At 52.5% G+C, this 14,856-nt stretch overlaps 1 protein-coding gene across 2 annotated transcripts; it reads left to right on the top strand.

Moving 5' to 3' along the window:
* The first annotated feature begins 9,419 nt into the window (after positions 1 to 9,419).
* Positions 9,420 to 14,781, top strand: LOC136790566 (uncharacterized). 2 transcript variants are annotated; one of them, XM_066995203.1, is made up of 5 exons: positions 9,420 to 10,288; positions 10,418 to 10,642; positions 10,944 to 10,995; positions 11,122 to 11,176; positions 12,041 to 14,781. In XM_066995203.1, the coding sequence occupies exons 2-5, from the start codon at positions 10,475 to 10,477 to the stop codon at positions 13,101 to 13,103; spliced, it is 1,338 nt and encodes a 445-aa protein (XP_066851304.1). In that variant the 5' UTR covers positions 9,420 to 10,288; positions 10,418 to 10,474; the 3' UTR covers positions 13,104 to 14,781. The 2 variants fall into 2 exon arrangements, with proteins under 2 accessions (XP_066851304.1, XP_066851303.1); XM_066995202.1 differs by having other exon boundaries at positions 10,944 to 11,176.
* Positions 14,782 to 14,856: the final 75 nt, after the last annotated feature.

Below are 14,856 nucleotides of genomic sequence, written 5' to 3'. Positions count from 1 at the left end.
CTTGAGTTGGAAGGGACCCACAAGTATTATCAAGTCCAACACTTGGCTCCACACAGCCCCCCGCCCCCAATCAAACCGTATTTCTGCAAGCGTTGTGTGAACGCTTCTTGAACTCTGGCAGGGTTTGGCCCATGGCCACCTTCCTGGGGAGCCTGTTTCAATGCCCAACCGCCCTGGTGGTGAAGAACCTTTTTGTAAGAGCCAACCTGAATCTCCCCTGATGCAGCTTCATGCTTTTCCCATGGGGCCTATCACTGCTCACCAGACAGAAAAGACCAGTGCCTGCCCCTCTGCTGCCTGTCATGAGGAAGCAGTAGGCCGCAACGAGATCTCCCCTCAGTCCTCTGAGGACCACTGTAGCCCTTCCCACGAGATCTCCCCTCTGTCCTCTGAGGACCACTGTAGCCCTTCCCACGAGATCTCCCCTCTGTCCTCTGAGGACCACTGTAGCCCTTCCCACACAGCGCACTGGCTGCCCCCATTCCTAGCACCCCTCTCTGCCCTCAGCCCCGGGACCAGGCTGGCCCTTTCCTCCTAGGGCAGGAAGAGGCTTGGTGCAGTGTCTGCGGCACTCCTGGGGACAGATTAAGAGCAGAGTGTGGACAAACTCCCCAAAAGCGACTCGCTAGCTTTGGAAAGAGGAGACACTGGGACTTGCTGGCCCTATGGCAGGGGAGCCACAGATGCCGCTTGACATCAGTGTGCTCTCCCACACCGTGTCGATCATGGTGTAGGAAGAGGCAGCAATAAAAGATACAACGACAACCTATTAGTGTGGCCGGGAGGTTTATTTGAGAAACCCTTGACGCAAGTTGTCCTGACTTGCTCCCTCTCCTTTCTCTCAGGTTTCATGATCCCCATTCTTCTCCCCACAGCCACAAACACCCCAATGGGGTGTCCAGGGGCCTGGCTGGGGTCCGTAGTGCAGTAGGGAAGACAAACTGAGGAAGTCCACTTTGACTACTGCTGATGATTTTCTTGTCCTTCATGTGACTGGAAATGCTCTCCAGGTATAACTGCTCCATCAGCTTCCCAGGGATCATGGTGACGATGACCAGCCTGTTGATCCCTGGGAACTTCACAGCCTATTTCATTGCTGTATTGGGTGTAAATGTCCAGGGTTGGGTGTCAGGGGTGTGTGGAGCATCTGCTAGGAGAGGCTGGGGCTGCCCCGCGCTATGCACAGCCCGTTCCAGACAGGTCCATTGGCTCCTCCACAGGACACAGCAGAACCTGTCTGTGACGCTGGTGGCACTTCTCGGCAAGCGTATTTACAAAAAGGCAACCCCCCCGGGCAGGTATTGAGCAGTAACGGAAAAAGTGGGGAATGGCGAAGGCTGGGGGCAGGGGAGGAGGTGGGTTAGGAGTGGGGGGGGGACGCTGGCCGGGGTGACCCCCCCAAAACCCTGTCTGCACTCTGGGCACTGCCCAGTGCTGAGGAAAAGCCCCGGGTCAGGCAGAAGAGAGCTCAGCCCCACAGGAGGAGCAGCCACGGCAGCACCCACAGCAGAGCCCCCTTCCAGCTCCAGCCATGCTGGCTGTCCTCCCCTCAGCCAGGACAAGATGGCCACCAAGGCAGCCATGGCACCTCCCAAAATGGCTGCCAGGGTGGCCACTCCACGCCACAAAATGGCCCCTGGGCAGCCCTCATTTTCACACAATGGCTGCCGGGGGTCCTCCTCTCAGAGCTCTTGGCCAGGCTGCCCAAGAAGAAGGGCCGGGCGCAGTCTGGGGCTGGAGCTGGTGGAGGAGGAGGTGGCAGCAGCAGGGATGGAGGCCCTGGGTGAGTGAGGGCAGGTGGGAAAGCACCAAAAGAGTATGAAACTCCGGCAAAGCAGAGCTCTCCATGAGAAGCTGATTCTTGGTGGCACTGCTCCCTGCCTCCCTTCATTCCTGCTCAGAGCAAAGCTTCTTGCCTGGAAGAGCTGCAGAAATGCCAGTGCAGAGTGGCAGCTCCTTTGCTGATGTATACAGCGCCTGCTTACAAAACTGGGAGCCAAAAGCTCCGTCTTGTTTCTGAGAGCATGTGGAAAAGGGCACAAAGGGTGAGAGGTGGTGCAGTGTGCCCTCGTGGGATGTCCCTGATGCCTGGGGGAGCAACAACTTCTCTGAATTAGCTTCACTGCTGGTGAGTACCGAGCTCTCTGGTGTCCCCAGCTGGGCCAACTTTCTCTCCTCATCCCTCTTTTTTGTAGGCTAAATAACCCCAGTTCCCACAACCGATCCTCACAAGATTTTTTCTTCAAATTCAACGGGATCCGGCCCTACATCCCTAACATGAAAGAGATCTCCAAATCCCTGATGGAGTCCCTGGATACCCCAAAAATCTGCCTGGACCTGCTGGGCAAAATGAACAAAACTACTGAGACTGATCCTCAAGACTTGCACAGAGCACTGAATAAGGTATCCCGTCTGCTAGAGGGCACACTGCACCACCTCTCACCCTTTGTGCCCTTTTCCACATGCTCTCAGAAACGAGCAAGAAAAGCATTTGGCTCCCAATTTTGTAAGCAGGGGCTGGCCAGAGAGGAGGGGATTTCTGAAAGGACCTGGAGACAGCGGTCCTCTGCCCACCCCAGAGGGCACCGCAGCCATCGCTGTCCCTGCTGGAGCAGGAGGGGCAGCTCAGCCCTGGGGACCAAGGCATGTGGAAGCGATGTCACCAGCACATCACCCTGTTTGCGGGCTTCGGGGTGGCTTGTGTGTCGCTTTTTGTTGAGGGCTAACCCCGGTGGGCAGCTGAGCCCCACCCAGCTTCTCGCTCACCCCCTCCAGCAGGATGGGGGAGAGAATCGGAAGGGAAAAATTAAAAAAACTCATGGGCTGAAGTACAGAGAGTTTAATTTGGATACAAGGGAAAAGAGAAAAGAAACAAAACAAAGATGTGATGCAAAAAGCAATCCTCACCGCTAGCTGACTGTATAAATCCTGTACAATCTCCATCCCTTATTCCATATCCTCAGCATCAGGCTCAGGTCCCACACTATCCAACACATCCTCATTAGCCACTGACAATCTTCTCGTTCTTCAGTATATACACAGGTATCATTCCTGCAGCCTTTGGGCCACTCCACAAAACAAAGTAGAAGTCACGTCCGAAGTGTAGCTGCCTCAGCAAGACACCTGCCACAGGAGAAATCAGCTGGCCATGAAGGAAGGAGGTGGTTTTACCTTGGTTAGGGGTGAATGAATTGGAAAAAGGTATTGTAAATATCTCAGCTATAATTGAAGAACTGGAAAATAACACTCTGGATGCAGTCAAGGCACTACAAAAGGAGGTAACAAGTTTGCAAAAACAGTACTCCAGAACTGAATGATATTAGATTTATTACTAACCTCACAAGGAGGAGCGTGCACTGTAATTAATGCTAGTTGCTGTATGTATGTAGATCAAATGGGCCGAATTTGACTGGTCTCAAAAATATTTGGGAAAAAAACAAAAAAAACCCAAGATCCTACATAGAGTGGCTCAAGATGACACTTCCTGGGGATTTAGAAACATTTGGGAGAAACTAACATCGTGGTTACCTGAATGGAATTGGCTCAAATAACTATTTGTTAGTATTATAATACTAATGGCATTGTATATCTGTCATCCCCCGTGACATCTGAAAAAGAATATTGCACCTTAATGTTGGAAAAACTCAAGAGTGGGGTATGTGAAGAGGTGCAAAAACAACAATAGGAGTAAGAAAAGAAGAGGAGGGAATTGTGAGGAACAAAGTTGTGTTTTTGCAATAGAAGGTGTTTTTGCAGTGGAATATTCCACTAACCTTGCATATTCAAAAGTGATTGTGCAGCATAGCAGTGGGGAGTATGTTAAGCACATAAAAGGAAGATCCCCCTGTCCCAAAATAAGGAGGATAGCTAAGAAAAACAGGATGAGCAGTACGAAATCAGGAAAAACAAAAATCACGGGCCCTCTACTCACAAAACTGGGCCTGAGCATTTGGGGCCTCTATGTCCTTGGGGTGCCACGCACCCCTTACTTTCTGGTCCTACCTGTTCTGACCGGCCTTATAGCCAGGATACACAACACCAAGGCCACGGTAGGAGCCAGGTTTGGTATCACCCCAAACTCTCCTCGGGCACAGCAGGGATGAGCCCAGGGCTGGGCCCATCCCTGGGGCGCTCTGCAGAGGGTCTATTTAGGAGGCAGCAGTGAAGAGAGGCCATTGCTCAGACAGCGAGGCCCCTTCTCCACGGCCTCAAAGTCACCTCCACCCAGCACTGGGCTGGGCCCTGTCCCTGTGACCCCATTACCCTTCCCAGGCCCTTGCTTCCTGAGCAGGGACCATCCTGACCAAGAGGGGACACTCCCCACTGAGCCAGGCTTGCTTTCTGGTGTAGGACACCTCTGGGAAGAAGATGAGCTTGAAAGGCAGGAGGAAGGAGCGGAGAGGTGAGCAGCCCCATCCCAGAGCTGCGCCAGGCTCTGCAGCGGCTTCTGGCCGTGAGATGCCACTGCCGCCCGGGTCCCCACAGTGGCAGCCCTGGCTCATTCTCAGTCGTATTTCTACCCCAACAGTTTCTTCACGATCCTGGCATGATGTGGAGGTGTCTGCAAACAGCCTGCTAGCAGGGTAAGTAGAGCCCTCTCCTGTGGGGAGCATCCCCCTCTGGGAGCCCCTGGGTGGGGAGCCCCACACCTATGTCCCCCTGCCCGAGCAGCTGCCCCTTAGCAGTAGAGCAGGCGCTCTCTGCTGACATCCACAGAATCTGTCGCAGAAACTCTTGAGTTGGAAGGGACCCACAAGTATTATCAAGTCCAACACTTGGCTCCACACAGCCCCCCGCCCCCAATCAAACCGTATTTCTGCAAGCGTTGTGTGAACGCTTCTTGAACTCTGGCAGGGTTTGGCCCATGGCCACCTTCCTGGGGAGCCTGTTTCAATGCCCAACCGCCCTGGTGGTGAAGAACCTTTTTGTAAGAGCCAACCTGAATCTCCCCTGATGCAGCTTCATGCTTTTCCCATGGGGCCTATCACTGCTCACCAGACAGAAAAGACCAGTGCCTGCCCCTCGGCTGCCTGTCATGAGGAAGCAGTAGGCCGCAACGAGATCTCCCCTCAGTCCTCTGAGGACCACTGTAGCCCTTCCCACGAGATCTCCCCTCTGTCCTCTGAGGACCACTGTAGCCCTTCCCACACAGCGCACTGGCTGCCCCCATTCCTAGCACCCCTCTCTGCCTTCAGCCCCGGGACCAGGCTGGCCCTTTCCTCCTAGGGCAGGAAGAGGCTTGGTGCAGTGTCTGCGGCACTCCTGGGGACAGATTAAGAGCAGAGTGTGGACAAACTCCCCAAAAGCGACTGGCTAGCTTTGGAAAGAGGAGACACTGGGACTTGCTGGCCCTATGGCAGGGGAGCCACAGATGCCGCTTGACATCAGTGTGCTCTCCCACACCGTGTCGATCATGGTGTAGGAAGAGGCAGCAATAAAAGATACAACGACAACCTATTAGTGTGGCCGGGAGGTTTATTTGAGAAACCCTTGACGCAAGTTGTCCTGACTTGCTCCCTCTCCTTTCTCTCAGGTTTCATGATCCCCATTCTCCTCCCCACAGCCACAAACACCCCAATGGGGTGTCCAGGGGCCTGGCTGGGGTCCGTAGTGCAGTAGGGAAGACAAACTGAGGAAGTCCACTTTGACTACTGCTGATGATTTTCTTGTCCTTCATGTGACTGGAAATGCTCTCCAGGTATAACTGCTCCATCAGCTTCCCAGGGATCATGGTGACGATGACCAGCCTGTTGATCCCTGGGAACCTCACAGCCTATTTCATTGCTGTATTGGGTGTAAATGTCCAGGGTTGGGTGTCAGGGGTGTGTGGAGCATCTGCTAGGAGAGGCTGGGGCTGCCCCGCGCTATGCACAGCCCGTTCCAGACAGGTCCATTGGCTCCTCCACAGGACACAGCAGAACCTGTCTGTGACGCTGGTGGCACTTCTCGGCAAGCGTATTTAAGAAAAGGAAACCCCCCTGACAGGTACTGAGGACTGAGGGGAGAAGTGGGGAATGGCAAAGGCTGGGGGCCGGGGAGGAGGTGGGTTAGGAGTGGGGGGGGGGAACGCTGGCCGGGGTGACCCCCCCAAAACCCTGTCTGCACTCTGGGCACTGCCCAGTGCTGAGGGAAAGCCCCGGGTCAGGCAGAAGAGAGCTCAGCCCCAGAGGAGGAGCAGCCACGGCAGCACCCACAGCAGAGCCCCCTTCCAGCTCCAGCCATGCTGGCTGTCCTCCCCTCAGCCAGGACAAGATGGCCACCAAGGCAGCCATGGCACCTCCCAAAATGGCTGCCAGGGTGGCCACTCCACGCCACAAAATGGCCCCTGGGCAGCCCTCATTTTCACACAATGGCTGCCGGGGGTCCTTCTCTCAGAGCTCTTGGCCAGGCTGCCCAAGAAGAAGGGCCGGGCGCAGTCTGGGGCTGGAGCTGGTGGAGGAGGAGGTGGCAGCAGCAGGGATGGAGGCCCTGGGTGAGTGAGGGCAGGTGGGAAAGCACCAAAAGAGTATGAAACTCCGGCAAAGCAGAGCTCTCCATGAGAAGCTGATTCTTGGTGGCACTGCTCCCTGCCTCCCTTCAGTCCTGCTCAGAGCAAAGCTTCTTGCCTGGAAGAGCTGCAGAAATGCCAGTGCAGAGTGGCAGCTCCTTTGCTGATGTATACAGCGCCTGCTTACAAAACTGGGAGCCAAAAGCTCCGTCTTGTTTCTGAGAGCATGTGGAAAAGGGCACAAAGGGTGAGAGGTGGTGCAGTGTGCCCTCATGGGATGTCCCTGATGCCTGGGGGAGCAGTAACTTCTCTGAATTAGCTTCATTGATGGTGAGCACCAAGCTCTCTGGTGTCCCCAGCTGGCCCCACTTTCTCTCCTCATCCCTCTTTTTTGTAGGCTAAATAACCCCAGTTCCCGCAACCGATCCTTGCAGGATTTTTTCTTCAAATTCAACGGGATCCGGCTCTACATCCCTAACATGCAGAGATCTCCAGATCCCTGATGGAATCCCTGGATATCACAGAAATCTGCTCAAACCTGCTGGGCAAAATGAACAAAACTACTGAGACTGATGCTCAAGACTTGCACAGAGCACTGAATAAGGTATCCCCTGTCTGCTAGTGATAAATGCTGTGAGGAATGCGGTGAGCCTCTGCTTGGGGACACACAAGAGGGATCGAGCCTGCAGAAGGGACATCTGAAGAGACAAAGCAGGAAGGAGCAGCGTGGGACACAACCCACAGTCGGTAGCTCTGTGGCTGTACGTGGAGCAGGACAGGGGGACTCTCTCCACACCCCAGTCCCCATGTGGCCTCTGCCCCCATGGGCACGGCCACCCTCCCCAAATGCCCTTGACCGGCTGCAGAGAGCTGGGATGGAGCCACTGCTGCAGGTGGCATTCAGGGGCCTAGGTCAGGGTGGCTTGGTGCAGTGTGTTCTCTAGTAAAATCCTCTAGCATTTAACAGTTTTCCAAAGTGTTTTTTTTACCTTGGTTAGGGGTGAGTTAATTAGAAAAAGCTATTTTAAATATCTCATCCATAATTGAAGAACTAGAAAGTGACAGTCTGGATGCAAGAAAAAGGAGATAAGTTTGCAAAAAATAATATTCCAGAATTGAATGGTATTGCTTTTATTACTAACCTCACAAGTGTGGGAAACTAAGTTGTGTTTTTGTAGTAGAGAACTAATTTTCTGTATTCCAAGGTAGTTGTGTAGTCATGATAAGGAGAAATGCTAAGTAGATAAGTGGACAGTAGAAGGCCTCACTGTTCCGAAATAAGGTGGAAGCTTGAGAAAAACAGGATGAGTAGTGTGTGAACAGTAAAACAAAGATCACAGGTTCTCAAAACATAAGAAAGGTGAAAAAAAGGGAAAAGGGAGAAATTAAAGGGTTGAACAAAAGAAAAATTGTACATGTATGGCATAGAGGAGCATCGAGTAGCTTGTGAACCTGTAGTACTCAGCCAATGAGGAAACAGGGGAGGTGATAAGGCGTCGGGGAATAGGGAATAAAAGGTTATGATTTGTTTACTATAATGTGCTCCTAATTGGCAGGATGCCCACCACTGCAATCGCGAATAAAATAGCTTCACAGAAGGTCCTGTCTGAAGAAAATTATTTGAGATTTTTCTCACACAAGGAGGAGCCTGCACTGTAATTAATGCTAGTTGCTGTATGTATGTAGATCAAACGGGCTGAAATTGACTGATCTCAAAAATATTTGGGAAAAAAAAACCAAACTAGATCCTACATAGAGTGGCTCAAGATGACGCTTCCTGGGGATTTAGAAACATTTGGGAGAAACTAACTTTGTGGTTACCTGAATGGAATTGGCTCAAATAACTATTTGTTGGTATTATAATAATAATGGCATTGTATATTTGTCATCCCCCGTGACATCCGAAGAAGAATATTGTGCCTTAATGTTGGAAAAACTCAAGAGTGGGGTATGTGAAGAGGTGCAAAAACAACAATAGGAGTAAGAAAAGAAGAGGAGGGAATTGTGAGGAACAAAGTTGTGTTTTTGCGATAGAAGGTGTTTTTGCATTGGAAAATTCCACTGACCTTGCATATTCAAAAGGGATTGTGCAGCATAGCAGTGGGGAGTATGTGAAGCAGATAAAGGGAAGATCCCCCTGTCCCAAAATAAGGAGGATAGCTAAGAAAAACAGGATGAGCGGTACGAAATCAGGAAAAACAAAAATCATGGGCCCTCTATTCTTGAAAGAAGGAAAAAAAAAAAGGAAAAGGAGAAATTAACAGTTGGTCAAATGAAATTGTATATGTATGGTATAGTAGTGTGTTGAGTAGGTTGTGAACCTGTAGTACTCAGCCAGTGAGGAAATGGGAGAAATCAGGGCTCCAGGTGCGGTCTCACGAGAGCAGAGCAGAGGGGGACAATCCCCTCCCTCGCCCTGCTGGCTACACTGCTTTTGGTGCATCGTGAAAGAGTTGCCAGCTCTGTTCAGCTCCTTTGTCCCTAAGGACAGTGCTCCAGGATCTTGATCACTAAGTCTTTAAATAGCTGGAATTTCGTTTTTCGGAAGCTCAGGGCCCTGACTTTGCTCTTCACCAGGTCCATATTCCTTGAGATCACCAATTCAGCCAGGGCGTGGTCACTGCAGCCCAGACACCCTCCAATCTTAACCTCCTTAATGAGTTCATCTGCGTTGGTGAACATCAGGTCCAGTAACACTTTTCCTCTGGTTGGTTTGTCTAGTACCTGGACCGGGAAGTTATCCTCGACGCACTCCGGGAATCTCCCGGATTGCTTACAGCCTGCTGTGTAGTTTTCCCAGCAGACATCCGGGTGGTTGAAGTCCCCCATCAGGATGAGAGCGTGTGAGCGTGACACCTCTTGTAGTTCAAGCAAGAAGGCCTCATCAGCAGGCTCCCCTTGATCAAACGGCCTGGAGTAGACCCTGACCACAAGGTGTCCTTTATTGGTCTGGTCCTTATCTTTTAGCTGCAAGCTCTCAACCTGTCCGTGGCTGTTTCTCAGGGGCATCTCTTCGCAATCAATCCTTTCCCTAACAAAGAGGGCAACACCTTCGCCCACCCTTCCCTGCTTACCTCTTCTGAAAGGCTTGTAGCCCTCCAGTCCAGTGTTCCCGTTATGTGTTTTACCGGGATCTGAAATGAGACGGAAAGGCCTTTAATTGTCAGGGTCTCCTTTCTGTCTTTTCTTGAAAACTGGGACAACATTTTGCCAGATTCCACTTGATATAGACCCTTCCAGATTGGAGATGGGAGTGTGGGCTGCTGCCAGAGACACCAACATGTCCCCCAGGGCCCAAGCATCCGCCTCGATGGCCTTCGGGGGGAGGTTGGTGGCAGAGCAGCTCCAGTGCCACAAGCACAGTGGCTGCCATGGTGGGCCCTAGGGACCCTCCCACAGACTCTGAGCTGTGTCCTGGGGTGTGCTGCCCCACAAACCCTCAGTGGGGGTCTTGGGGCAGCTTCCTCAAGGGCTTCATAGCCTCCTGCACCACCCTAGGTGTATATGTCCAGGTTTTAGTTTCAGCGAGGTTGGGCTTGTCCTTGCTGCCCTGACAAATGTCCCTGCTTGGACAGCTCAGCCCAGGGGTACCATGGCAACCGCTTTGTGTCAAAGCTACGTCACTATTGCATCATAATCGTGGCCTCGTGTATGTGGGGTTTGGGTGGCTTGGCTGTCACTTTGCCTGCGCAGCAGCGAGGAATAAGCTGAATGAGCAGCTGAGGAAGGCAAAGTGTGTTGAGCTGGCCACACTCAACGTCAGCTGAGTGTGGTAGTGGAGCTGTGCAGAGAAGCACAGAGGTGGGTAGGAGCGGGGTGCTCACTGGGTTTGTCAGGTGCCTAAAGCCCAGACTCCAGGCATCCTTTTGGCTGGGAGGGTTGGGGCTGCTCTCACAGGGCCACTGCTAAGAGCTGCATGCTGTGTTTTAGGTTACGCCTGTGAGCAAGGATTCGGAGTGAGAGCAGTGTGTGGGCTTCAGACTCGGGATGAAAACCATGTTCAAGATGAAGATATGGAGGCTGGAGGCCCTGCTGGCCTTTTGGGCCCTGAGCATTTGGGGCCTCTATGTCCTTGGGGTGCCACGCACCCCTTACTTTCTGGTCCTACCTGTTCTGACCAGCCTTATAGCCAGGATACACAACACCAAGGCCACGGTAGGAGCCAGGTTTGGTATCACCCCGAACTCTCCTCGGGCACAGCAGGGATGAGCCCAGGGCTGGGCCCATCCCTGGGGCGCTCTGCAGAGGGTCTATTTAGGAGGCAGCAGTGAAGAGAGGCCATTGCTCAGACAGCGAGGCCCCTTCTCCACGGCCTCAAAGTCACCTCCACCCAGCACTGGGCTGGGCCCTGTCCCTGTGACCCCATTACCCTTCCCAGGCCCTTGCTTCCTGAGCAGGGACCATCCTGACCAAGAGGGGACACTCCCCACTGAGCCAGGCTTGCTTTCTGGTGTAGGACACCTCTGGGAAGAAGATGAGCTTGAAAGGCAGGAGGAAGGAGCGGAGAGGTGAGCAGCCCCATCCCAGAGCTGCGCCAGGCTCTGCAGCGGCTTCTGGCCGTGAGATGCCACTGCCGCCCGGGTCCCCACAGTGGCAGCCCTGGCTCATTCTCAGTCGTATTTCTACCCCAACAGTTTCTTCACGATCCTGGCATGATGTGGAGGTGTCTGCAAACAGCCTGCTAGCAGGGTAAGTAGAGCCCTCTCCTGCGGGGAGCATCCCCCTCTGGGAGCCCCTGGGTGGGGAGCCCCACACCTATGTCCCCCTGCCCGAGCAGCTGCCCCTTAGCAGTAGAGCAGGCGCTCTCTGCTGACATCCACAGAATCTGTCACAGAAACTCTTGAGTTGGAAGGGACCCACAAGTATTATCAAGTCCAACACTTGGCTCCACACAGCCCCCCGCCCCCAATCAAACCGTATTTCTGCAAGCGTTGTGTGAACGCTTCTTGAACTCTGGCAGGGTTTGGCCCATGGCCACCTTCCTGGGGAGCCTGTTTCAATGCCCAACCGCCCTGGTGGTGAAGAACCTTTTTGTAAGAGCCAACCTGAATCTCCCCTGATGCAGCTTCATGCTTTTCCCATGGGGCCTATCACTGCTCACCAGACAGAAAAGATCAGTGCCTGCCCCTCTGCTGCCTGTCATGAGGAAGCAGTAGGCCGCAACGAGATCTCCCCTCAGTCCTCTGAGGACCACTGTAGCCCTTCCCACGAGATCTCCCCTCAGTCCTCTGAGGACCACTGTAGCCCTTCCCACGAGATCTCCCCTCTGTCCTCTGAGGACCACTGTAGCCCTTCCCACACAGCGCACTGGCTGCCCCCATTCCTAGCACCCCTCTCTGCCCTCAGCGCCGGGACCAGGCTGGCCCTTTCCTCCTAGGGCAGGAAGAGGCCCAGCCCCACACTGTGCACGGAGCTTGCCCCATGTCCCCAACAGTTTACGTCTCCCAGACCATCCCAGAGGTGGCAGGGCTGGCTGCAGGGTGCTGGGAGATCACCCGCTTGTTCTGTGAGGAGAAGCCTAAAGGATGGCCCTGGGTCTTTCCTGTCCAACAGCTCCCCCCCCAGCCTGTTGAGACCACAAGGAAAAGGACAGAGTAGAAGCAACATCCAAAGTGTAGCTGCCTCTGCAACACGTTTGCCATGGGAGACAGCAGCTGGCCATGAAGGAAGAACTTTTGTGTCCACAAGCTCAGAATTCAGCAGGATCCAGCCCTCTGTCATGGACATGCAAGAGATCTCCAGATCCCTGATGGAGTCCCTGGACACCAGAGAAATCTGCCTGGACCTGCTGGGCAAAATGAACGAAATTAAAGAGACTGACGCCCAAGACTTGCGCAGAGCACTGAATAAGGTATTCCCCGTCTGCCTGAAGTGCCGTCGGTGCCTCACTAGCAGCTGTCCGCACCACAGCAAGACTGCAGCAACCCATGCCGTGCCCACGCTGACCATCTTCATCCACTCCCTGGACATCCTGGTGTATGAGGAGGAGATGAAGCTGAAGGTGGGGCTAGGCTTTGAACTGGCTGTCTTTGGGAAGGTGATACACGAATGGAAGAAAATCATGGAGCTACCCAAAACTACTGGTAACGAAGAATGCTGTGAGGAATGCTGTGAGGAATGCCGTGAGGAATACTGTGAGGAATGCGGTGAGCCTCTGCCTAGGGACACACAAGAGGGATCGAGCCTGCAGAAGAGACCAAGCAGGAAGGAAGAAAGGGATCCTAAAGCAAATCAGCGTGGGACACACTCCACAGTCGCTAGATCTGTGGCTCTGCATGGAGCAGGACAGGGGGACTCTCTCCACACCCCAGATCCCATGTGGCCTCTGCCCCCGTGGGCACAGCCACCTTCCCCAGATGCGCTTGACCGGCTGCAGAGAGCTGGGATGGAGCCACTGCCACAGGTGATATACATGGGCCTAGGCCAGTGTGGCTTGGTGCAGTGTCTGCGGCGCTCCTGGGGACGGATTAAGAACAGAGCGTGGAGAAACACTCGAAGAACAACCATCCAGCTTCAGAAAGGAAAGAATTTGGGACGTGCTGGCCCCACGGCAGGGGACCAGCTGACGTCACTTGAGATGACTGCGCTCTCCCACACCATGTCGATCTTGGTGTAGGGAGAGGCAGCAATAAAAGATATGAGAACGCGTTGGTGTGGCCGGGAGTTTTATTTGAGAAACCCTTTTATTGCTGGTGCTCCCTGAACCATAGTTGTGGTGTGGAAGAGCTCATTGATCTCAAACGGCAGGTATACATAATGCACACCAGGTAAACATGAGAATCCCGTAACCGAATGGCCTGTCCCGAATGGCAAGTGGTGGTACTGGCTACGTGGCCATAAAGCCAGGAAGGTGTTGCCCCTAGGATAGAAGGGAGCTTGCACCCTGGGGGCAATAATTCCAAATGTAACTAATATTGAAGACCCACAGGCAGAATTGAAAAGCCAAAGCCCCTTGAGACCACACGCAGAATTAAGAGGACTCCAGATAATCCTCTAGTAAAAAGAAACAGGGCATTTCACAGTTTTGCAAGGTGGTTTTTACCTTGGTTAGGGGTGAATGAATTGGAAAAAGGTATTGTAAATATCTCAGCTATAATTGAAGAACTGGAAAATAACACTCTGGATGCAGTCCAGGCACTACAAAAGGAGGTAACAAGTTTGCAAAAATAGTACTCCAGAATCGAATGATATTAGATTTATTACTAACCTCACAAGGAGGAGCCTGCACTGTAATTAATGCTAGTTGCTGTATGTATGTAGATCAAATGGGCTGAATTCGACTGATCTCAAAAATATTTGGAAAAAAAAAACAAAAACAAGATCCTACATAGAGTGGCTCAAGATGACACTTCCTGGGGATTTAGAAACATTTGGGAGAAACTAACTTTGTGGTTACCTGAATGGAATTGGCTCAAATAACTATTTGTTAGTATTATAATACTAATGGCATTGTATATCTGTCATCCCTCGTGACATCTGAAGAAGAATATTGCACCTTAATGTTGGAAAAACTCAAGAGTGGGGTATTTGAAGAGGAGCAAAAACAACAATAGGAGTAAGAAAAGAAGAGGAGGGAATTGTGAGGAACAAAGTTGTGTTTTTGCAATAGAAGGTGTTTTTGCAGTGGAAAATTCCACTAACCTTGCATATTCAAAAGTGATTGTGCAGCATAGCAGTGGGGAGTATGTGAAGCAGATAAGGGGAAAGTCCCCCTGTCCCAAAATAAGGAGGATAGCTAAGAAAAACAGGATGAGCAGTACGAAATCAGGAAAAACAAAAATCACGAGCCCTCTAGTCACAAGAGAAGAAGGAAAAAAGAGGAAAAGGAGAAATTAACAGTTGGTCAAATAAAATTGTACACATATGGCATAGAAGGGCATCGAGTAGATTGTGAACCTGTAGTACTCAGCCAGTGAGGAAACGGGAGAAATCAGGTGTTGGGTAATAGGGAATATAAGGTTAGGATAAACGTTTACTGTGCGCTCCTGCTTGCAGGACGCCCGCCATTGCACTTGTGAATAAGATAGCTTCACAGAAGATCCTCTCTGAGAAAATTAGAGATTTTTCTTACAGGACCCTTTTGCCTCCTGAGGCAGTGACTGGCACCCTTGGGGGAGCTCAGCACCCTGCTGCAGCGGGAAGGGGAGCAAGAGCTGGGGCTGCATTGCTGGAGCCGTGGGAGCGCTCCCCAAATGCTCCTTGAAGGGACATTGAGAAACAGAGCCCTGGGGCTGTGCAAGGGGCCAGCCCAGCCCTGCTCTGCCCTCCCTGGGGCACTGGCAGAGGCAGGAAGGCATCCAGCAGCACAAGCATCTTCCCAGGGCCACCAACCCAGCACGGGTGCTGGCTGGCCACCCCTGGGGCTCACA

Source organism: Anser cygnoides, chromosome 3, assembly GCF_040182565.1.
Source record: "Anser cygnoides isolate HZ-2024a breed goose chromosome 3, Taihu_goose_T2T_genome, whole genome shotgun sequence".
Taxonomy (NCBI): Eukaryota; Metazoa; Chordata; class Aves; order Anseriformes; family Anatidae; genus Anser; species Anser cygnoides.
Note: the sequence above shows the minus strand (reverse complement) of the source record. Positions and strands in the feature narration are given on the sequence as shown.

Excerpts from the sequence above, each read along its gene's own strand:
- LOC136790566 (XM_066995202.1), top strand. The coding sequence starts at position 10,475 with ATGAAAACCATGTTCAAGATGAAGATATGGAGGCTGGAGGCCCTGCTG. Across the intron at positions 10,643-10,943 it reads TACACAACACCAAGGCCACG|GACACCTCTGGGAAGAAGAT; the intron begins GTAGGAGCCAGG and ends TTTCTGGTGTAG. Across the intron at positions 11,177-12,040 it reads GCAAACAGCCTGCTAGCAGG|CTCCCCCCCCAGCCTGTTGA; the intron begins GTAAGTAGAGCC and ends CCTGTCCAACAG.